Genomic DNA, 24,077 nt, shown 5'->3' with positions numbered 1-24,077 from the left:
ATTGCGCACCAGCTGTGCGCGTAAACGTCAAAGGCAGCTTTCCGCTTGTCATTTGAATGTGAAGGACGGCAAGGAATCTGATGGAAGTGATTACGGGGTCGAAAATAACAGGTTTCCTTTTAGCTGAGGTTTGATTGTTGATTGGCCCACTCGGAGGCGGCCTTTAGAGAAGGGGTGGGGGGGTGTTGACTTCTTCACACTCTTTGCTCTGGCAGCAGTAAAATGGCTGAAGGGGAAAAAAAAATACTCTGGAAAATTGAATGCTGTTCTGCGACTCACTTAAAATGGAAGGAGGAAACATTTTGTTCCGTGTACCCTACAAAGCTACTTTACGCTGGTTGGTTAGAGAGTCACTTCCTTCTTAAGTGCAGATCTTGTGGAGAAATAATTGTTTAATCCCCTGCTGAATTTGTAAGTTGACTCACGAAAAGTGATTTTTATGGTTGTTAATCCAAAAGTTGTAAAATCAATCATGCAATCAAGTAGGATTCACGAAACCTAAAGAGCAAGAAGGGTCCGCCCACCAACGAACCAGACGAGACTGTAGTAACAAAGATGATGTCACCAGCAGACAGAAACAAAGAGCGTGACAGCATTTCAAGTGAAACAAGTATTTGAGCCTCTGGCGGCGTTTGTGGCTCAAATTGGCTCGTGCCCATGTGACACACAGCTGCGCGCAATCAAGCGATGACCGGTACTCCTGTTGGCAACTTGTCATGAGTATAAAAAGCGCCTCTTCTAGAAATCAATTTCTGACCTTCAAATCTCGACACCATCATGGGAAAGACTAAAAAAGCTGTCAAAACATTTCAGAGATGAGATTGGCTGGAACGGGTTACAAAATCATGGACTTGGTGAGGAGGAGACAATTTTTTTTTGGCATTTTCTTGCCTCATGGAGTGAAGATCATAAGATAAGGGAGCAGACTCAAAGTACACAGTGGGAACTTGTTTATCTGAAGACAGTTGGGACGAACATCTTACCAGCTAGAAATGCACGAAGCGCCTCGTGCTGTTCAACATTCAACAAGGAAACGGTGAGTAATTCTGCAAGAACAGAATTAATTGTAGCGTCCATTCGTCCATGTTAGGTTTGTTTGTTAGCTCCGGCGTCAGCGCTGGCTTCCTGGTTTTGTCACAGCTGCATATCCCGCCCCCAAACACAATGTCGCTCTGTGATTGGTGCGAACCACCAGTGGTTCGGATCAATGGAAATCAACGGGCTCGGTACAAGATGTATTTGTCATGTGCTGAGGTTGGATCCCAAAGCGCAGACAAAAATAAGATTTTAACTATTTATTCACATCGAGAGGCATGGAACAAACTTGACTAGACGAGAAACAAAGAGTTGCACAGAGAGACAGTGGTAATAATCCGACAAAGACACACTTCTCAGGAGGCTTATATAGACTAGGAATCGATCTGATTGGTTTTGGCTAGACATGTGGGTAACAGGACTGACATGGAATTATCTGATAGCTGTTGACCACATAAAGGGATTAACGATTCTTGACATCACATAGCTCTTGACATCACATAACTTCACATAGCCTAAAACCAGTCGAGACTAGATGCTGGTTACATCAGTTCAAAACACACACTTGTTACATCAGTACATAACAGACACTTGACCTTACGGTCATGAATCCAAACTTAACAGGTCATGAACTCAAACTTAACCCTGGCGTGACCCTCGACATGACCGTATTATCCGGAGATTATAAACTCACAAATACCCCAAGAATTCATCTGGCGAGAGCAAGGTTAGCTTAATCCTGGGGTTTCCAAGCAACGGCAGAATGATTTAGCTGGCTTCTGGCGGCAAACTTACAAATTCAGCAGGGGATCAAATAATTATTTCACCTGATTGTAGATAATTGCATTGGCTTCGTCCCTCTGGATCCCGGCGATATCTTGACTATTCACAGCATGCTCTGTTTATCTTGTTTGTCTCCCCCAGATCTGTGCCTTGTTTAGTAGGCGTTGGCATGCGTGCGTCTTGCTTTCTTTATAGGCTTTCCCTTTATTTATTTATTATCTGACACCGTGTCCATGCGACGCGCCGATGCTATCTGCCGTTAAAACCCCGCTCCTCAATCGAGTCCCGTCAGCCGACAATGGGATAGCGACGTTTCCCGGAGTGCAGCGGGACAAAGCCCCTAGTTCCTTATCGTCACGGCGGAATACGCAGAAACTGATTCCGATACTTTTAGCGAGGTGTCAAGCCTCGAGAGAAAGAGAAAGTAGGAAAAAAAACATGTAATTATTACACCCTGCTGATTGTTTATAAAAAGAGTTAATGTGGACTCGAAGTCCTGGGTGATATTTAAATGTTGTATTTTTAGATTTAGTATGATTTTCTTTTTCTCTTTATATTCCAGTTCCAAATAATTAGTTCCAGGCTTTAGTGGTTGATATTTCATAGAATTTATCTTGGAAAAATCTGCGATTTGCTGGCAACCAGTCCGCCTAATGCCCGAAGCCAGCTGGGATAGGCTCCAGCGACCTTTGTGTCGAAGAAGCGGTTAAGAAAATGGATGGATGGATATTTTGGAAAAGTGCGGTTCAGATAATGGATGAATGGACTTTTTAATATTGCCGAATTGGGGGAGCGGAGGGTGGGCTCCACTGTATTCGAGAATGAGATGGACAGGACGTGATTAAAATTCCAAATTGGTATCTGGAAAGGACAAAAAAAAAAAAGATCAAAGGAGGTAAAAGATCTAACTCATATCCACGTTTGAAAAATGATACATCACAAGAAGCTCACTCGTGCGCACACCCACCCACACCTACAGATGCACACACGTGATGTAATAAACTAGAAATGAGACTGAAAAAAAAATCTCCCCCCCCCCCCCCCCCCAAATTCCTTCTTGCAAGTGTCCTTGTGCATATATTTTCCCATACATTTAAATCTGCGACTGGAATTGCATGTCAGTCATGTGTGAATGCTTCTGCATCTCGGTGAGGTGTGTGTGCGTGTGCGCATGCTGAGCCTGCAGGCATGTTTTTGTTTTGTTTTTCCCCCACTTATTTCAGAGGCCTCCATGGCTAACGTTTCTGAGTGCCTCATCGTCTTTGACATAGGGCGATTGATATGGGACATTTTGGAAAACAGGCCAAGGGTCAAACAAAAGCCAAGTGGGGGAGGTTAACTCATTAGCTCCCAAAAACGTATAAATATGTCATATTTTAAATGTTTTAAGTGTCCCAAAGACGTATTTATACGTTTTGTTTTGTTTTTCCCCACTTATTTCAGAGGCCTCCATGGCTAACGTTTCTGAGTGCCTCATCGTCTTTGACATAGGGCGATTGGATATGGGACATTTTGAAAACAGGCCAAGGGTCAAACAAAAGCCAAGTGGGGGAGGTTAATGTCAAGACTGTGACAATTTTGTACAAAAATGACCATTAGAAAACTGACCCATTTTTTTTTTTTGTGGGGGGGGGGGGGGGTGGGGGGGGGGGGGGGGGGGGGGGGGGGCTCAAAATATTTTTAAAATGTGTCTCTTGCAAGCTAGCAACTGTGACTCCATCCGCCCCCACATACTGTTGGGCCAATGGGCAAATCTGGCTTTTGTTACCTATGACGACCAGGAGCCGAGCCTTTGCCTTGCTACAAGGGAATGGCCCACAATGTGGAAAACAAATGAGCATACATAGACAATAAAAGCATATCATATTTTCACTCGTAGAGGCAGCACTTCATACAATATGACACATCACTAAACATAAATACGACCCTTCTGCAAGTAAAACGTTCCGCTTATCAGAAGCTAACACTGTTAGCTAATGCTAATCTCTGTATTTAAGAAAAAAAATGGTCAAATATAGTTTATTACTTTGTTTTGGTAATTTTTTTATGAGTATGTAGTATGTTTGTCATGTGCGGGTTAATGAAGAGCACTAAATGAAATCCTTTATTGTGTTTGATATAATGTCAGCTTCCATTAGGGAACCTGGTGCTGGGAATGATTGCGAGTCTATCGGGGCCAGGCGAGAGGGTGTCATTTGAGGGGGGGGGGGGTGCGCATGTGTGTGTGAGCGAGTGTGTCTGCATGCATGTGCGCACGCCCCAGAGCGGCGCCGAGGCGCAGAGGAGTGTGTTCTCTAATTATAAAATCATTAGCAGGTGTCCGGAGGAGATATGAATATGACTGTAATCTGTCTCCGCCAGTGATTGAGCGCTTGTCACACTCAAATGTCAAACCTTTCCATGTGTCGGCCTGTTGAGAAATGGTTCCGTGTAGCAAACGCACTCGGTCACAACGTACCCACGCGTGCCGCCCAAGCTATGAGCTCATCGGTGAGCGCTCTCCGCTTCTAAAGCCGGTGACAAGGTGGCGTGGGTTCGATCCCATTTCCATTACATGGTGTGCAAAATGATTCAAGGACAGTTTGATTTGCAAGTGGAATGATTCCATTCGGTTCGACTCAGTGGGATTACGATTTGATTTGTTTCGATATGGTATGGTTCAAGAGGGGTATGAGGCAATGACTTTTTTTGTTGTCATTTTACATACATTGAATTAACTAATGCATTTCCTTCGAAGATGTTTCTCATCTTGATCAATTCGATAAGTATCTCAATTATTTCAAAAGTGGAATGATTTGATTTGATTTGATTAGTTTTGAATCAATGCACTTGCATCTTTTCAATAAAAAAAAATATATATATCCCAATTCTGTCAAATAAGAGTATTTTGGTAAAAGACATTTTTTTTTTTACTTGGTTAAAAGAGCAATTATGAATAATACACAAGAAAATAAAACATTTCACCTCATGACTAACCTATTGGTTTTCATTTTTAGATAATTAACTTTCTTTCCCTAAATTGAAATTATATAGCAGCAAATTACTGTTTTCTTCTCGAGAAACATGACTACGTGTGATTTTGGGCTTTTAATGTTGAGGTCAGAACCCACAGCAGCGATTTAGCCAGCTAAAACGGCACATTTGAGTAAGTCTGGTTTGTTAAAAAAATAAAATAAAATAAAAGGATCAGTAAGAACGGCAACTGTGTCAGCATGTCAGCATTTAAATCGGGTAGAATATTTTTTTTTTGCCTTTGAAAAGAAGTCCAATAGATCCTGCCAGCTTCACTCGCCTAGCAGCTAGCTGCTAGCCACTAGCAGCTAGCCACTAGCAGATAGCTTCTAGCCAATAGCGGCTAGCTGCTAGCCAATAGCGGCTAGCTGCTAGCCAATAACAGCTAGACACTAGCAGCTAGACACTAGCAGCTAGCTGCTAGTCACTAGCAGCTAACGCTTGGAACAGGTGCCGTATTCTACAGTGTCCATCCATCCATCCATTTTCTTGACCGCTTATTCCTCACAAGGGTTGCGGGGAGCGCTGGAGCATATCTCAGCTGGCTCCGGGCAGTAGGCGGGGGACACCCTGAACTGGTTGCCAGCCAATCGCAGTTCTACAGTGTCAATGTAATTAATTTTTTAAAATCAAAATATCAAAAATAAAAGCTTCAAAATAAAAGTGGACCAAGGCACTGATATCCATGTATTACTGTATTTGGAAGATTTATTTTCATATTTTGAAGCAGGCCTTCTCACCACGTTGGCAGCATGATACCATAATGCACAGCATTGCTTGATTATCTTCACAACCATGCACACCAAATAAATGGGCACTCGAGGCAGAAGAAAATCCTCGAGCATTTTTTGGATTTACTGCGAATGTCTTTGTGAGATATTATAATTTGCTTGATGAACATCGAACTTATCAGCACTCAGGTAGGGGACTTTGCGTCGGACATTTTTCATCGTTGTTTTCGATCATTTCATTTGATCGTTTAACTATTTTGAAAGTGGACTTACATGTGAGGAGTTTCACAAATAAAGCCATAGACAGCTGGTCAGATAAACAAACAAACAAAACAGCAAACAATGTAACTCCGCAAGGAGGCAGTCACATTCCGCTCAAGAGGAGAGGGTCGGTTCCCCTGGCAACAGTAGGCCTCGTACCTGCGTGCTTGCTTGCTGCTGCTTTTGCTCAAATCTGAATTTGCAGGGGAGACTGCTGTTGAGGGAGGAGGGGGTTAGGGATGGGGGGCATTCAGAAAGATGGAGATAAGGCACAGGCAGGAGGACAGATGGAGCAAACAGAGGAAAGAGATAAGGGTTGGATCATAAAGAAAAAGTGATGTAAGGGAAGGGGGGGGGGGGGCGGGGGGGGGGGATCATCACTTGGTCCCTCAGTGTTTGTCTGCTATTTGGAGTTTGCGAGTCCACTTGGCATGATGGATTTAATTTATTGATAGCAGGTTGTGTGCCACTGGGAATTTGCCGGGCTTTGTGTGGATTTTATTTGTGTGACTGTGCTTTATATAAAAAGAGTGTTTAACCCAGTCCCTCGGCCTGTAGAGACTACGTAGCAAATGCAGAAAGTGGCCATAGTGTTGCCATTTGAACAACCTGTATTCATATTCTAATATTTCTGTCCAACAAGTATGAAAAGAAGTTATAATAACTAAAGTAAAGTCAAACTACTCACCCTTTGAAGATGTTTGTACAGCCATATTGTCACTCTGTAGCATTTCATAGATAATACCTTGTGCTATTTAATTTCCTCAATCACATTTTTTGACAATTACATATATGTGACCTCACTAGTCTAAATATGACATTCCGATTAATATTACATCAGTGGAATAAGAGTTATGCAGCAAAATCCAGCCGTTTTTATCCATCTCAGGGGGCGGCCATTTTGCCAGTTGCTGTCGACTGAAGATGACATCACAGTTGCTCAGGGCTCAGGCAAAGACCAATCACTGAGCTGTGATTGGTTGTTACATGACAACTGTGATGTCACTTTCACTCGACAGCAACCGGCAAAATGGCCGACTTCTTATATTGATTAAAACTGCTGGATTTTGCTGCTCAACTCATATTCCACTAACACAATATTAACCAGATGACCATATTTAGACAATTTTGGGGGGTTGACTTCCCCTTTAACAGCCATTTTAGAACATTTTAATTTATCTTTCGAGAGCCATCCAATATTGTGTTCTCTACTCTTACAATTGCAGTATGGAACTTAAAGGAAAACTCAGTAAAAGTAGTTTGTTTCTGTTTTTTTTTTTAAAAAGAAATCCTAAACGAGACTAAATTATGCAGTAAAGGTATTTTGCCAAATGACAAGTCAAGGTACCAGTTTTTTGTATGTAACACTTCATTTCAGACTAAATTTACAGGAAGTGCTCATAAATATTGATACGTAATGAATGAGATTGGACTCTTTGGAAGTGAGGCCCCAGTCGAAGCAGAACTGGGCTGTGGATCAATCCTGCTCGGCAGACACAACAGCCCTGCCCACAGCGTGTCTCTCTTCCAGCCTGTCTCTCATCTCCCGCTGCAGAGGCTATTTTTAGTACCTGGCAGCCGCCAACCCCGCCACCCATCTCAATCTCCCCATCCTCCGTCGTCACGTCTCCCCGACCTGAGCCGCCATTCTGACCCGGCGACTGAACCCAATGTACTCCCCGAGTGATCCGTTCTGATCTTCCCCTCCCCGCAACCTCCTTTCTGATCCCTCCGACAGAGCCGGGAAGATTTGGCGACGTCTTTTTTTGCCCTCCATTTCCCGCGACCGTCATCCAAAGGCCACTCCGCCCCATGTTTCGTGTCGTTCCGAGTTTTGATCACACCGTGCTCCTTGGTTGAGCGTGTTAGGGACCCGTTTGGTGGGTGACTCTCAGAATAGCAGTGGAGGTGAGCCGAGGCCCTGTCGGAGGGGAGAGGCTACTCATGGGCTAAAGCGACGGCAGGAGTGCGTCTACCCTCATCAGACCGCGACCACCGGACCACCTCCGCAGTGCCCTTGAAGTCGTCAACTGCCAGCCCTCCACCCTGTCACGTAGACGCCATGCTGGCAAATAACCTTCAAAAAGCTTGGCGGGGCATCGGGGTGCTGATTACTTAATGTATTCAGCAACCGCAAATGACTGCTTCGAGAGATTCTCGGAACAATTTAAACGCCAACGTGGAAGTGCTACCATACAAGGGGGGCTGGATTTAACGATGTTTTGAGGTTATGAAGGGTATGCAATGAACTTGAAGTTCACTTACTGTCGTGTTTACTGTTTTCATTGGATTTTGTCATGGACACATTTTCATACAAATATTTACAATAATTATGACTACATGCATTGGGTTATTGATGGACTACGACAAAGTACAAATTCAGTTTATGTCGTCGCTGTAGTGACAGAACTGCATAGCAATCCCAGAAGTTTACGATTGAATGCCCAGGAAGTGATGTCATCTTCCAGCCTTACCATGATGACATGCTTTCAATCCATGATCATTTCACATGATCCTTTTCAAATATGTTTGCATTTTTGTTGCGTATAAACAGTGGGTGAATGATAGACTCGAAACATTGCCGCAGTTTGCGCAAAGTTGTGTTAAGCAATGTTTACTTGATGTTGATCAACTATTAACTCATTTGCTCCCAAAAACGTATAAATCTGTTCTATTTTAAATATTACCAAGCTCCCAAAGACGTATTTATACGTTGTTGTTGTTTTATGCTAGAGCATTGATGCAGCTTCTGAAATGAAGAGAATGCTTGAAGCAATGGTAGTTATTACAAGAACGTCCACCAGGTGGCAGCAGAGTATAAGAGATCAACCAGGGCCATTTTCAAACAAGCTCTTTTCCCCACTGTTTTCAACAGATTTGTGAATAACGATTAAACTTAGCTATATTCTAATGCTAATTGCCGCAAAACGGAAACAGATAAATATCCTCTTTTTTTTTTTTTTAATGAAAGAAGATACTCCAATCTTTCTTTTGGTAGATTCCATGTTTTTATAGCAATAGAACACAATATTCTGTGGGCCTTGCAAAATCAGACCAAATCCAGTAAAACGGCCGGAGTGAAGGGGCTTGCTTTGTTGAAAATGGCTGGGAGTGAATGAGTTAAAGGAGATGTGTTGCGCGCTTTATTCAATGGCGCCTTCGGCTATAGCCGAGAGCCGAGAGTGTGGAAAACCACAACGCACAAAGCTAATATGATAAGAAGTATTTTCACTCATGGAGGAGGCACTTCATACCTGACACACATAAATACCACCACAACTACACATCAACAAATTTACCATCTGATACTAATGCTGTTCAGTAATGCTAATCTGTACATTCCAGAAAATTCCGCGCAGCTCTGCTTACCTTTTGTCTTTGACCTAATAGCAGGGGCGTCACACCTGTGGGAGTTTTTGGAAGATAGTGTTTTAGACCGTCTAGTCTGGTGGACTCACTTTCAGTCACTTGAATGTAGCGCTGGAGTTTCACCGAGCCTAGTTGTCATGGACTGAAACGCTTAGTTATTAGTGTATGTAAATTAGCCCCAACGATGGAAGGCTAACAAAAAATGTACTTGGTTGTTTAATTTCACACTTGCTGTCAACTTTCCATGATATATCAAAAACTGTCATGCTTCATTTTCCATAAAATATCACATCACTGAGTCACATAACATGTTTGTACAGTGTCCCGAACGCTGTTTCAACATGTATCACATTGAATTGCCAGACACATTACATCCTTTTTGGGGGCGACCTCTCTGTCATTGCACATCACACTACTCCTCCTGTGTTCTGTGATGCTGATTATATTCTCGCATGTATGACGGAATATAACCATGACAATGTCTCTCTCTCTCTCTCTCTCCTTCTCCTCACTTACCCACTCTCATCAGCCTGTCTTTTCACTCTTTCTTTTCTGCACAGGAGAATGCCATTTCATACTACGATTCCAAAGCGGATTCAGACTATGTGAGTACAGAATGGACTGCTTTACCCCCACCCACCCCCCCTCCCCTTTTACCCAACGTCTGCCTGCCTGCCTGCCAAAACCTACCAACCAACCGAACCAACCCCCCCCCCCCCCCCCCCCCCCCCCCCACCCCCCCGGCCTCCCTTGCGTCTTGCGGCCCGACATCCGCATCAGTGAGGGCTGTCTCTGTATGTTAGTGCGATGACGCTGCTTTGCGGTGAGCCGCTGTGGCAGAATGGCGCCGGCCTGATGTGCATGTGACTCTGGCTGTCCTCCCCCAGGCTTTTTTTTTCCCAAGGCGTTCCAAGTGGGTGGTGGCTCATCCAGATACCTACAATCAAATGTTGTAGACTTTCAAATGAAACTTGTTAAAGGGTAGTGGAGAAATTGGTTTTAGCCCGGCCTAGTTGAACTGCAGCAATGTGGAATTGGTTTATTTTTGTAACTTCTAGTTCTGTATCCTTAGGTGTTACAATAACATGGCAATTTCAAATCTGCTTTTTATCCGAGAGGAGATGAAGGGCAACAATAAATGGACCACTGCGGCAAAGTGGAGATTGTTGAGTTGGTTTATTATGGTAATTTCTAGACGTTCATCCTCAGATGTTGCAGTAACATCATATGGCAATGACAAATCTGATTTTTATCCAAGAGGAGACTGAGGGCAGCAATAAAAACGGGGCCACTGCAGCAAAGTAGAGATTGTGGATTTGATAAATTTTTGTCATTTCTAGCCTTGTATCCTCAGATGTTGCACTAATGTGCCAGTGTCAAATCTGCTTTTTATCCGAGAGGAGACGAAGGGCAGCAATAAATGGACCACTGCGGCAAAGTGGAGATTGTGGAGTTGGTTTATTTTGGTAATTTGTAGCCGTGCATCCTCAAATGTTGCAGTAACAGCATATGGCAATGACAAATATGCTTTTTATCCAAAAGGAGGACTAAGGGCAGCAATAAATGGACCGCTACAGCAACATGGAGACTGTGTAGTTTTATTTTTCACATTTCTGATCTGTGTATCCCCAAATGTTCAATTTCATGTGACTGTTGTGTGGATGGCTGACACAGCTGTGGTGTCACTACTTGTTTTGTGTGCTTACCTGAACGTCCCAAACACGTTTGAAGAAGATGATTAGACAGCGATGAACAGGAGGGGATGAAGGGGGAGGCGAGGGAGTCATAAATCATGCTGCGATATTCTCTTTGCACCCGCCACTCCTTTGATTAATGACACGACACTTTAGAGCCTGTCAGCACGTCTAATTGGAGAGCATCAGTCATCATTAACGCGGCGGCACACTCGGGGCGAGACACCCGTGACCCTCACCACCGTCACCCAAAAGCTGGTAGCGATGAAGCCGGGCAAAGGTTGTGAAAATTGTAGTCGGCCACGTAGTAACTCCCGCCAGACCCACCAATTAAGGGTCCACCAGTGGCGAGTGGCTGTCGGAAGAATTCAGGTGATTGTCAGGTAAGTGTCTATCAAAGTGTCTCTGCGGCCTGTCTTGTGCTCTTTACCTTTCCTATTGCTGCTTTTGTCCACTTTTTTTTTTTTTTTTGATGATGTTAACGGCATATGTGATGAAAAAGCATGTGATGTTCATTTCGGTATCGTTTGCTGTAATGTATGCGGGGTCATGCGTGACACTTGAGCTTAACCCCAGTTAACCAAAGGCAGGAAGGGAAGAATCTTCCAAATGTCATCTCTGGCCTCCTCAGCCATTAATGAATCCTTGAGAGCGAAGAGATAAAAATGAACAAATTGGGTAATGATTCGCGCAAAACAGGTGGTGGGCGGTTGAAGAAAATGAACCAATCAGTCTTTGCTGCCTGCATTTATTCACTTGCTAATTAGAAATTGCCTTAGTTAATTATGATTGGGGCTCTTCTGAAGAAAGAATGAAAAGGATGAGGGGAGAAAAAAAAAAAAAAACACTTCTCCTTGCCTGACGTTGGCAGAATTCATGTCAAGCTGCGTAATCAACAAACATCTTGGTGCTGATGTCATCCTATTATCTATCTATCTATCTATCTATCTATCTATCTATCTATCTATCTATCTATCTATCTATCTATCTATCTATCTATCTATCTATCTATCTATCTATCTATCTATCTATCTATCTATCTATCCATCTATCCATCTATCTATCTATCTATCTATCCTATTCCCATGACTTTCCCACTGAGATCATATTTCATTTGTTACGGACATGAATGAATTTCTTCTGATCCCACATTTAACACAGAGATGTTATACATATAAATGCATGCAAATGGTGAAAATATAAAATTAGGAAACCTACTGAATTGAAACGTTTCGTAGCACTTGTTCTCATTCTCTCTCTCTCGTGCAGTTCTCCAAATAAGAGACAACGCACACTTTTTTTTTAGTTGTTAGTCACCCTCAATTGATAGTAAGAGTGACACCAAAATGTTTAACCAAACCATATCAGTTTGTCCGACAAAAGTCTGCCATCATAATGTTAACATACTGTGAAACGCTATAGCTAGCTAGCTAGCAGAAATTAGCATAAATTTTATGGTAATAGAAACATTCAAACAACTGCTACTTTTCTACACAAAGAGCAGCAACACAAGCCTCTGCAGTGTTATTTTTTTTTAATTTTTTTCCATTCTTTCATGACCGTCACAGGAAAGTTGCACAAGTTGCTGTAGCTTGTGGTTGTTGCTCTTTCATGGCCACTTTGAGACATTTCTTCGGGTGACTTTATTTGGGAACGTCCCTCCGGCTCGTCCCAACAACAGCTTGTAATTGCGTTTTAATAGACAATTAAACCAGACCTATCAATCACCGCCCCGGCGTGGACACACGCTTCTTTTGATTTAATGGAAGAAGAAAAAAAAAACAGGTTTCATCATGTCAAATCCAATTAACCCACGCTGCTTTATTAAAATATAAACAGCAACAATTCATGCACCCAGCGAAACTTGCTTATGAAAATGTTGATGTTTTTCCTCTGTCTGAAAGCAGGAGGAGTAATCCGATTTGTTTCTTCTTAGATATGCATTTGGTATAAACAAATGACGGCTAATGGAGGATGACTAATAATGAGTGAATAGAAGCTGAGGGCAACTTGCGTTTGGGAGTGTATCAAAGCGCTCGAAGCGAAAGCGCGCGCACGTTTCATTCAACGTCGTGTAGTTAACAGACCCGATTGTGAACCGCCCTCCCACGTCTTTGTTTTATGGGGTTTGATCTGTAAACGTCTCCTGCTGGGCTACTTTCTGTTTTCTCAGCGTACGTCTAACAGGCTGCATAAATAAGAGCTGGCAGCAGGCAAGCTCCAATCACTTAAGAATCAACTGCTGTACAGACCGACTGACATTTGCTGTTGAACATGAAAGTGAATTAAATGGACTGAATGAGTGTTTTTGTTTGGACCAGTCAACGGTGGCTTTATGAAAGCATTTCAGTCAGTCAAATCCTGGCTTTGGCTCTTTTCAAATTGAATATTACAATATGTTCCTTTGTGGGGCAGTTCAGATTGCTTAATAATCTAAGATCAGTCTTGCTTCTCTGTTTGGGGTGTGTCAGCGGAAAATGAATAGCGTGACATCGTAACAGCGCAACATGGGAACCCATCAAAGAAGACAAAACAAGAAGACCCTTTTCTCCTCAAAAATGATTGCACTGAGACTTTTTCCTGCTGCCTGTTAAGATTTCTTGTTAGTCACTTGAAAACTGATATCAGGGGCTAGTTTTCTTCTTTTCTTTTCCAGTGGATGCTATACTGAGTGAGTTTTTGAGGAGATGTTTTTGGGAGCCCTAATATACATAGGGGCATATTCACTAAAGGTTTGCGTCGCCTTTGCGTGGCGCTAACCGGTAAAAAATGGAGCAATCAGCGAGCGCCTAATTCACTAAACAAGCGCAAATGGGGAAATCCATCACTAAGTGCCCTGCCAACCAGATTGCGCCCCGGTGCGCCGGTGTTATTTGTGCGTATATAAAATATGCCCACCCCAATGCAAATGAGATTCACTGACATACAGCGTCTAATTCATTAACGCCAGCGCAAATAGCCACACGGAGTTTGCGTGACACAAATAGCGTTTATGGAAAGCATATATAAACCTGCCGCAACCTCGATCCCGGGATCATGACAGCAGTGCATGGCACGGTGCACGTCGCTCTCTGGCTGATCACGCAGAGAAGAGAAGAGAAGAGAAGAGAAGAGAAGAGAAGAGAAGAGAAGAGAAGAGAAGAGAAGAGAAGAGAAGAGAAGAGAAGAGAAGAGAAGAGAAAAGAGAGAGAGAGAGAGAGATTTTTCTGTTAGGACACATAATGTAACCCGGGCTGATCGGCAATGGCGGGGAGGCATTTTACGATCATTTTTTGCCCAGATTCATACTGTACGCCCACGCCAACCTCTGAAAATATATTTTTTAAAAAGGATTTCACCAATAATTTGTACTTCATGAATGAATGACGTCGTTGTCATCCTCTCTGCTCTGTACAGCTTAATTGCGCTATAAACGCTTACTCTCGGTCCATCCTCGCTTTCTGATAATCTCATCTTTCTCGCTTATCAAAGTTTGTGAGACCCTGAAATGAACACAACAATTACCTAATAATAAGCATGTTTTTTTGGTCTGCTCCACTGTCAAAGTAAATGACCAGTCAATGGACTAACGTGCATCAAACCTTGACTTCCAGAGGTTGCCAAAAAGTGGCATGTATCTGTTATTTTGGTACTCAAAAAAAGTAAAATAAAATAAAAAATGGTCTTAAGCAGTGTTCAATGGCTTCAACGTCATTCCGAATTCAGACAACAAGCAGAAGGTTTGCTATTTTTATCATGTTATTTTTTTTTCTGTGGCGGCATAGACTCCAAACAAAAGCCAGTGTTTGCAGAACCAGAAGCACATAACAGATGGGCGTCGCAAAGCCACATGGGCCATGACAGAATGTGCTACCGTATTTGCACGTATTCCCCTATTCGTCTATGCTCGGTTGTATTTGTATGCTGATTTTGTGTTGCGTGTGTGTATGCATGCAGACGGAGGACGGAGAAGAGGACAATCCGCTGGAGAGCTCATCCTCTCTGGAGCTGGAGTTTGTGGACGATCCCAATTTCAAAAACAAGGTCAACTACTCATCCAGCGCCGTGCAGATTCCGACCGACATCTACAAAGGCTGTAAGCATCCAAGCGCTCGTTATTAGCACTCTGCTCGATGCTTTAATGGAGACTGCCTGACTTTTAACTCCGTTCATTAACATTAAATTGCTATGCTGTGTCATGGCGAAGAGAGATGCTAATCATAATGTTGACTTCCTTCCCTGTGAATTAACCCGCGGGGTTAAAAATGATAAACGCGCTGCGTGACTTCTGCCATACTGTTTTTTTTATGAGGCCAAATGTACATGGTTAAGAGTAAGTGCTCATCCAATTACCTATTAGAAAATAACAAACACAAAGCACAACAACAAATCATCATTCTGAGCTACTTGCTTTTTAACTACAGCCACCTTCAAACTACCTGGCTCATACGGTATAACCTTGCAACCAGATCCTAATTACAAATTACTACCCACCAGCTACATGCTAGTACCTTCCAGCTACAAGCAATTGGTTATGGTTACACGCAAAAAAAAAAACATCGACTGTTATATGCTATTGACAACAGCTACTATAAAATGCTACCCACAAATTACTACTTACGTCATATCAGCCACTAGTTACAAATTACTGTGTACGAGTTACTAGTTACATACGACTCAGTATCTGCCAGTTGCGACTGACTAGCTGCTGGTGAAGTGAAAATAGTTGTGCGCAAATTGAAGTTGTATAAAGGATTGTAATTGTAGTCATGCCATAACATACAGCAACATCAGTGTTACTTTCATTTGTCCATCTACGAAGTTACATTTACGTTAGCATTAAGCTAACAGACATATCTAAAGCAAAGCTATGTGGTTGTTTTAAATACACAAGTACAGTAATTCACTTTGTTAGCATTAAGCTAGCCGGTTTTTCGTAAGACAAAGTGTTTTGGTTTAATACACAAACTAATTATTTTTTAAGTTAAGTTTTAAAAGTAAACCTCAAATGGGAGTAGCAATAAATACCTTAAAGGACTTTTTTTGAAGCATTGTTCACTCTCTGCCAAACTGCTCCTTGTTGAGTTAGCTGTCCCCGTAGCTAGCGCTTGTAACTGGAAATTGTGCTCGCAACTCAAGGCCAACAAAAACTTGTCGCCCTTTAGTAGCAGTAGCTTCCAGTTACAAGTTGCTAGCTACCACCTACAAGATACTATCTAATACAACCCCAAACTGTGGATCCTATCTTGAATATTATGCGCAGGCCAGCACACATTTACATTCTATATATTCTAATCAATACAGCAGCGCTCGTTTAATCACTGAGGGAAATGCTTACGTTGTTGAATTAGTGCTGCCGTAAGCACCAGCCGGATACAACAATGAATGTCTATATTTCAAAATGGCTCTTCACTCCACAGTTAATGGTGTGTGTGTTAGCTTAGCGCTACCTCCTGCCCTTTCTGCGTACTAACATGATTCTACGTGACATACGCTCACTCACACCTGTTCTGCATAGACGTGGGCTCTCCCCTGTCACATCGATGCCCCTGACGTTTAGTGCAGCTGCCAAATTGACAAAAAGGCAACACTTCCACCTGTCTGTTATCAACTTCCAACCTTTTTATATCACAAAAAAAAAAAAAAAAGACAGAGAACATGCAGACTGACAGTCATTTTCCTCCTGTCATTTTGCTTTTGTGTAAGTCGTAAATCTTTGTGGAACAGGAACGTACGGCACCTGTCTGTAACAATGCCCCCCAGCTGTGTCTCCAGACACATCTTGTCAGAATGAGACAGTCGCCTTGCTGGCTGTGATTGGGGGGGGGTGTTTGGGGGTAGATGTCAGAGGCCACGGCTAACTCACAATAGAGCAATCAGGCCTACACATTGTTCCCGGAGCCATTTTTGTGGCAGCTCCGCTTCCGCCGACTGAAGATATGAGTCAGAGAATAAAGGCCTTTTGATTGAGCCTGCTGGTGACTTCAGGACTGGAGCGCTGTAGCGCTTGGAATTGGTGTTTAGCTTCTTCTCCGAGGGAGGGGGGCTAAAAAAAAAAAAATGTTTACGATGAATGTGGTTTGCTTTGCTCCCGTCGGGGCCTTCTGCTGTGCTGCGATTGTTAATTGGAGAATAGAATATGAATAGGTGTGCTGGAGTTTAGTGCTGGGGAAAAAAAACAGGCTTTCCATAAAAGTCCCAGATTCAACAAAACAAGAGGCTTAAAAGTGTTACCTGCTAAATAAATTATTGTGCATCTTAAAACCGTGCTGGAAATCAGGTGAATTTTGGGATCTGGCTTAAACTTGCAACTAATGGCAACCTCATGGGAAATTGACATAGTTAGCATGTTAACATGTAGCAATTTAGGCACGGCGCTTCTTCTATTAACTCATTCACTGCCAATGACAACTATAGACGTCAAAATCCAAGCAAACAGCCAGTGTTAATTTTGAAAAAAAAAAAAAAAGACAATTTAAAATTACAATTTTAATTACAATTTTTTTTTATTTAGTTTGTTATAGTCTTCTGACTAAATTTAATTATAGCCTTAGTCATAACTCAGTCACCTGATTGTATTTTAGTTTTAATCAAATTTTAGCCAACAAAAATAAAGAGCAATTTTAGTCGACTAAAATTGACTTTTGGAGGCCTAGACCCAGTATGTGGTCTCAGTAAGACCAAGACCGATCACAAGAACGTCAACGCCCGTGTTGTAGGGTAACAGGAATCCGTTCTACGAACGATGCAATGAAATTGTTGTTATCGTTGTTATTAATAACAACAATGATTAATAACTATGAATGAAAACAATGAATAACTAAAACTAAATTCAAATTTTTTGTCAAAATTTGCACTGGCTGTTTGCTTGGATTTTTGACGTCTATAGTCGTCATTGGCAGTGAATGAGTTAAACTGTAAAATATATCAATACAATTCAAGTCTAGATGCTAAGCTAAGTTGTGAATGTGTCTACTGAGTTGCTAACACAGTGTGTAAACGGACTGCTTTCCGGCATGCAACAATATGAATTACCGGTCACAGGCAAATGGGTGAGTGTGACGATGGCCTCCGAGAGCGAGCGGGGGAGCTCGCGATTGAGGAAAAGATAGAAGGAATTGAAGTGAGGGAGAGTGAAACAGATGAGACACTTCAATAATAGAAACCATTTAGAGCAAGGGAATTTTTGCCCCCCCCCCCCCCTCCTTTTTCTTTCTTTGTGATCCTTCCAGAAGCTAAATGAGGCGGCGTACGCGTCCTGGTTTGATTTGTCTGCCAGGCCCTGTGTCCATTTATTGAGATGGAGAGTGTTCCCTGAGCGCAGTAATGAACCATTTTATGATTCATTATCCCTCCGCTCATTGCCGCTGCCGTGCCTGCAAACTTTCTAATTAGCTCGGGTCAAAACATTCATAGTTTCCTGCTCGTCTTCCTTGCTTATGACGGGGTGGACGCGGCGACGATAGATAAGTACGAATGCGAGAAACGGCTTTTATTTGCCCCCGTGTGATTGTTACAGACGCGGCCGGGAAACGACTTCAGGCAAGTGCTCTCCTAATATCATCTTGAAAATAATCATTGTGTAAATGCAGAAGAGCAATCACTGGCGCTAATGCTAATGTGCATGAACAATATCTGTTTCCTTATTATTTCTTCTGCTTGTTTTTATTGCACTTATAGCCAAAACTATTGCGTGCTTGGATGTTTTACACTTTTTCTGCCCAAACACTGATTAGACCCAAAATATTGAAAGTGTTTTAATACGAGAAGCCATCGCCTCCAATCACATATTAGCGACTAATTGAATAGCTCTGATGTTCTTTGCTATAAGGCTCACAGCCTCAAGTGCAGTCAGTTTCAAAGTGAGGCACAAGTACCACTATTGGCACACAAAATAATCACTAAATTAAAATGAAAACAGTTTACATCATTTGAAACATGAAATATACAATCAAATATATTAGAGTAAAAGTAGTAGCTAGTAGGGATGTAACGATAATCCAAACATCACGATACGATATGACGTTATGAAGGTCACGATACGATAATTATCACGATATTGTGAGGGCGTTGGCGATATTTAAAAAAGATCACAATTTTGTTAAAAAAAAAAATGTGACCTCATACTAAAAAATAAAAAATAAAAAATAAAAATAAAAAGAACAATATTGTGCTTTTGTAAATAACAGCAATGCATAATAAACCACCTACAATCTCTAATAACAATATTGAGGCACTTACTTGGTAATGCAAGCACACGTTGATCGCTTCACAAGCAAATTAGGTTCCCTTTTATCTCACAATTAGCATAGATTTTAAACATAGAAGGCCAAAACATCCCTAATGAAGATTAAATTGCACTAATAAACTAGCCACTAGAGGGTGCTAGAACTGCACAAATGGAAAACAACCTGACTTTTTTTAACAAATGTCTTCCTTTTAAATATTGTGAACATGACGACGCCGATATTGTGGCAGTTTTAATATCGCGATATTAAATCACAATATTGCCCTTATCGTGACATCCCTAGTAGCTAGCTATGCATACAGCCTATATAAACATTACAGTACATTTTTTTAAGTACAGTTCATTTGTATTTCACTAGGCCTAGTTACCCGCAAAGGCGAGCTGGAGCCTATCCCAGATAACTTTTGGCAAGCGAGGCGGGGTAAACCCAGTCAAACACTGGCTATCGTCTTCAAAAATATTGAAATGGCCAACCATAATTGCAAAGTACATTCAGAAAGTATTCAGTATTTCCCCCCTTTTTTTTTGTTAGAAATGATTTTCTGTGTGTGCGTGTACAGTCCCGATAGTGCTTGACTACATGTTTTATATGAGAATAAGCAGTCACAGCTCTCAGCGGGGGAAAAAGAAAGGCCCCCCCCCCCATTAGATGCGGGAAGTCCTTTCATTAAACGTGAAGCCTAAATCCGCTGCGTGTGGCGCCCTTTCCAGTAGTACAATAAAATATGTCATGTTGTCACTTTGCCAGCGCGGCAATCGACGCAGTTATCGGGAATGCACCGAGACAACTGCTGAATTTGCCTACGAGAGAGCGCAAGCTTATGCTCATCAGCTATTAACTCTTTGACTGCCAAACGTTATCCAAAAACCAACCCCAACGGTACCAGCCGATTTTGAGCATTTTCAACTCATCTTTCAAAGCAAACAGAATATTGCGCGGTATGACTACATAAACATGGCGGCTACAATATGAAAGATTGGATTCCATTCTTTCATGAGAAAAAGTATGTTTCTAGTCTACCTTATTCCGTTCTTCAGTAATCACCATTTGAAATTAGGTGATTTGAGTGACATGAGCGTAAATACAAAAATATAATCAATCAACTTTATTTAGATAGCACCTTTCATACATTCAAAATGCAACTCAAAGTGCTGGACATCCATAATACAAATAAATAAATAAAAAAGCCCCCCCCCACATCCCCATGAAAGATAAAACAAGCTTTTTGTGAAAAGATACATTTTTTTGCACAACAGTGAATTTGAAGTGAATAAACGGAAATTAACGTTTTTGGCAGCATTCATTAGGATTTTAGAATACGTCATTAAATGTTTTTGGCGGTCAAAGAGTTAAAGCACATTTCCATATGTACTGTGGTGCATCTATTAAGTTTTATTTTGTACCCAGTAAAATAATACAGGTGCATCTCAATAAATTCAAATATCATGGAAAAATGTTCTTTACTTCAAATCAAACAGTGACGCTTGTGACTTAATTACTTAATTTTGATTTTGAATGATTGAATGATTTTTTTATTTATTTTTTTGATCCAACATAGAATCCATCATTTAGTTTTTTGTTGTGTATTTAAAATAATAAATACATCTTCCTAGTTACTTCTGGAAACAACAGTGCATATTCGTTGCATTGGAGTCAAAGCAATGCAGACTTACATGTCACAAGGTGTCACAAGAGTCAGCCTGGATGGGGACAAAACGTACATTCTATTTATTTATTTTATGTCTTTGGCTGCACAAGATCAGCATCGTTTCTGAAAAGGAAGAGTGCTAATGAGAGGAGTTTGTCTGCTCGCTGGCAGCGTGTATTTGTTTGGCACGCCGCGGGTTCCTGTGGCTGTGGAGGAAGCCTCCTCCCCTGTCATGCCGCTCACGCCCCACTGGAGATACAACTCAAGCCCTCTTAGCATCAAACCAGATTTAAACGCGTGTTGGGGGGGTGGGAGGGGGGCTGAACGTGAAGGAAATAGATGGGTAAAGGGAATGCGTTTAAAACCAAATAGAGGTTGGCAAAAACAGTTTTTAGCCTTCACTCATCCACCGATGTAGCATGTGCCCGTTGAAGGGGCACTGTCGTTTACCTGCACGCTAATTAAAACGGCAAACGTTACGCAACCACTCGCCTCACAAATGCCACTTGGTGTGTTTGTCATTTGGGATTCTTTTTTTTGGAGGAAATATTGGGAGTTATGTGGCAAATTAAGCAAACATCTCTCCCATGAGATTAGCATCTTGATAACCTGTGTTCCTCCATGACATGTTAATGCCAAGCTAATAGTTTGGTTGCTGACAAGGATACGAAACAGTTTTGTGCTAAAGCCCTTTGACACTCGTAATTGCGGATTTTCACCGATTGACACCTAATGTAAATAAATAGAATGTAAAGTTTATGCCACATATTTTGCTTCAATGGACGTTGTACTGATCCTTCTGTTATGTGTACCTTGACCACCTGGGGGCAGTGTAATACACACATAGAGACCAGTGTTGCCAGGTGTACGATAATTATCGTATTTGTATGATAATTTGACCCTCTGTACGATGTACGGTCAATAATCCTAAAAAATGGCAAATGTACGATAATTTGACCATTTTGTTTTATTGCCGGCAAAACCGAAACTGCCAGTTTTTTTTTTTTTGCGAACCCTGAAGGTATCTGTTCTCATGTGACATAATACCAGCCAATTGCGCTTTGCTGAGCATGAGAAATGTGTGACGTCCATGCATTGATTGGCTAAATGGTTAGTGCCCGCCCCCACGCAAGACTCAAACCACCTATCCAGTAATATATACAGATCAGTGATGTTAACCCGCAACGAAACCCTGAGTGCCTGTGAGCCGTGAGCGTTTTTAAACACAAGAACGACTATATTTGACTGTCGCGAATCGGTGTATTTTGGTTATGACGGGTGTACGATAAGATAATTTCCATCAAAATATGATAATTTTGAGTCTATGGTACGATAATCCTATATTTCCCACCTGGCAACGCTGATAGAGACACACATGAAGAAGAGTTTCATAACAGACTCAGGAAGCTGCAGTAATATTAGTCCGTTTTCACTAGGGATGGGCGAGTACCGATACCAGGTATCGGTATCGGGCCGATACCAGCCTTTTTTCAAGTACTCGAGTACTCGTAACGCAGACGAGTACAAGCGACCGATGGCAGAGGGGGAAGACGTTAAGTGAGTCCTCCTTGTCAGTTTTTCACCAAAACTTCACCGGTTTGGAAATACTTCAAAATTGTGAATCTTAAACTAAAAGAGCATTTTTGTGTTTTATTTTGAGCGTTAAGACTATTGAAGAGTGACTGTACTGTTTTTTTTGTAAAAATTAAAGGAAAAATTTGTTTAAAAATATCTTTTAGTTATTTTTTTTATTTGTTAAAATGTACTACTGTTATCGGCAGTTGGTATCGGTATCGGTGAGTACTGAGGGTCTGAGTATCGGTATCGGTCTGGAAAAAAAAGTGGTATCGAACATCCCTAGTTTTCACAGAGGTTAAAGACTATAGAAGTCCGGACGTCACGTGACTATTCCCGAACACGCCTCCATATTGGCAGGATAGTAGCAACGCCACACCAAGGAATAACAATGAGTAAATGAGATGTGCAACATGGACCGGTTGAATATAAAGATCCCTGCAGTATTTCTTTTTTTCAACTCTTTGTGGTGGATGATAGGGAGAATATTCCAGATCTGTAATGAATTTCCTTCTCACTACACTGGTGAGTGCTTGTGATCATACAAAGACTACAAGTTTGTACAATCCAGATTTGTTATTCCCTTTACGCCTTTTTGGATCTTAAGCTAGCATCTTAGCATCACACAAGTCTTGCACTGTTGGAACTGGGAACGGTTTTGAATTGTGAAAGAAAGTGGATATTATGTCTGGAAATGCTATCATAGTATGTGAAGGATGCCTGTTGAGATGCTCTGTGTGTTGCTCTTGCGTATTTACCGTAATTACAGCCATTTTGACTGTCAGCCTTGTTTTTATTTAGTCTGGTGGACTCGGTAAAAGTCGACAGCGCAGGAGAAATATTTATCGCGAGGCTGAAATTAAGCCGTCTCCGATGTCACGATGACACGGCACGACCACGTGAGCCCATGTAAACAACACAGAGCCGTCTACGCATGTAAACTACTGCAGCACTAATGGCCCCGACTCTTCCTTTCGCGACCGGGCTAATAGCTTTAGCTCCATTACCGTTATGGATTTGTGACCAGGGCCCACTTTGCGTGTGCAGCTCTCTTGATATATTATCGCACGCCGTTGCTCTGTGAATACAGCAGATTCATGCAGCCATTTGCGTGATGTTGTATTAATACAGAGGCATACGCCGCATATCTGTTTGGCTGGCTCTTTATCTCGGATATATCAGTGTGAATAATGTGTATGGATGTGGGGGACGGTGGGGTGGGGGGTGGGGGGGGGGGTGACGAGAGGGGTTGAGGAACGATCTGAAGCGAAGACGCTCCATAAATCCGGCTCTCAACGCTTTTGTGGAGTGGTGGCGCATAAAGGGGGCAAAGCCAAGGGTGCTCCAAATGTCAGGGGAGCGGCGCGTTGATGAATTACCTTTTAAAGATATCGCACACTGCGGGAGGGGGGCGCACATTTCATGTGAACGATGGCGCCAGGAGGCCCTGTCTGCCGCCTGGGCGAGCGTGCAATAACCCCCACCCCTCCCCCTCCAAGTGGGAATTTGTCTTTTTATCAACTGTCCAGAGAAAGTCGGGGCATATCCCGGCTGAATAAATCAAAGAGAATTAGTTTGCTACGTTGGCTTATCTCGGACGCGGCCGTTTTTCTTGAAGCCATCTCCTGCAGGCGCGTGCGTTTATGTGCGAACTGACAGCAAAGGTAGCTCATACCTGCATACAATGACCTATTTTAGCCAAAAGATAAACATTCACATTGGTCTGTGTTTTTGAGACAGC

At 42.1% G+C, this 24,077-nt stretch overlaps 1 protein-coding gene across 3 annotated transcripts in view; it reads left to right on the top strand.

Moving 5' to 3' along the window:
* cacna2d2a (calcium channel, voltage-dependent, alpha 2/delta subunit 2a) overlaps window positions 1-24,077 on the top strand; it is a 169,160-nt gene that overhangs the window by 98,934 nt on the left and 46,149 nt on the right. For 2 of the 3 annotated variants that reach the window (XM_077530816.1, XM_077530815.1), the window contains exons 5-6: window positions 9,752-9,796; window positions 14,822-14,960. In XM_077530816.1, the coding sequence (XP_077386942.1) occupies window positions 9,752-9,796; window positions 14,822-14,960 (184 nt within the window). The remainder of the gene's footprint in view (window positions 1-9,751; window positions 9,797-14,821; window positions 14,961-24,077) is intronic. The other variant, XM_077530817.1, reaches the window with a different exon arrangement.

This window comes from Festucalex cinctus, chromosome 8, assembly GCF_051991245.1.
Source record: "Festucalex cinctus isolate MCC-2025b chromosome 8, RoL_Fcin_1.0, whole genome shotgun sequence".
In the NCBI taxonomy this organism is placed as follows: domain Eukaryota; kingdom Metazoa; phylum Chordata; class Actinopteri; order Syngnathiformes; family Syngnathidae; genus Festucalex; species Festucalex cinctus.
The sequence above is the reverse complement of the archived record's forward strand: the minus strand, read 5'-3'. Positions and strand labels throughout refer to the sequence as shown.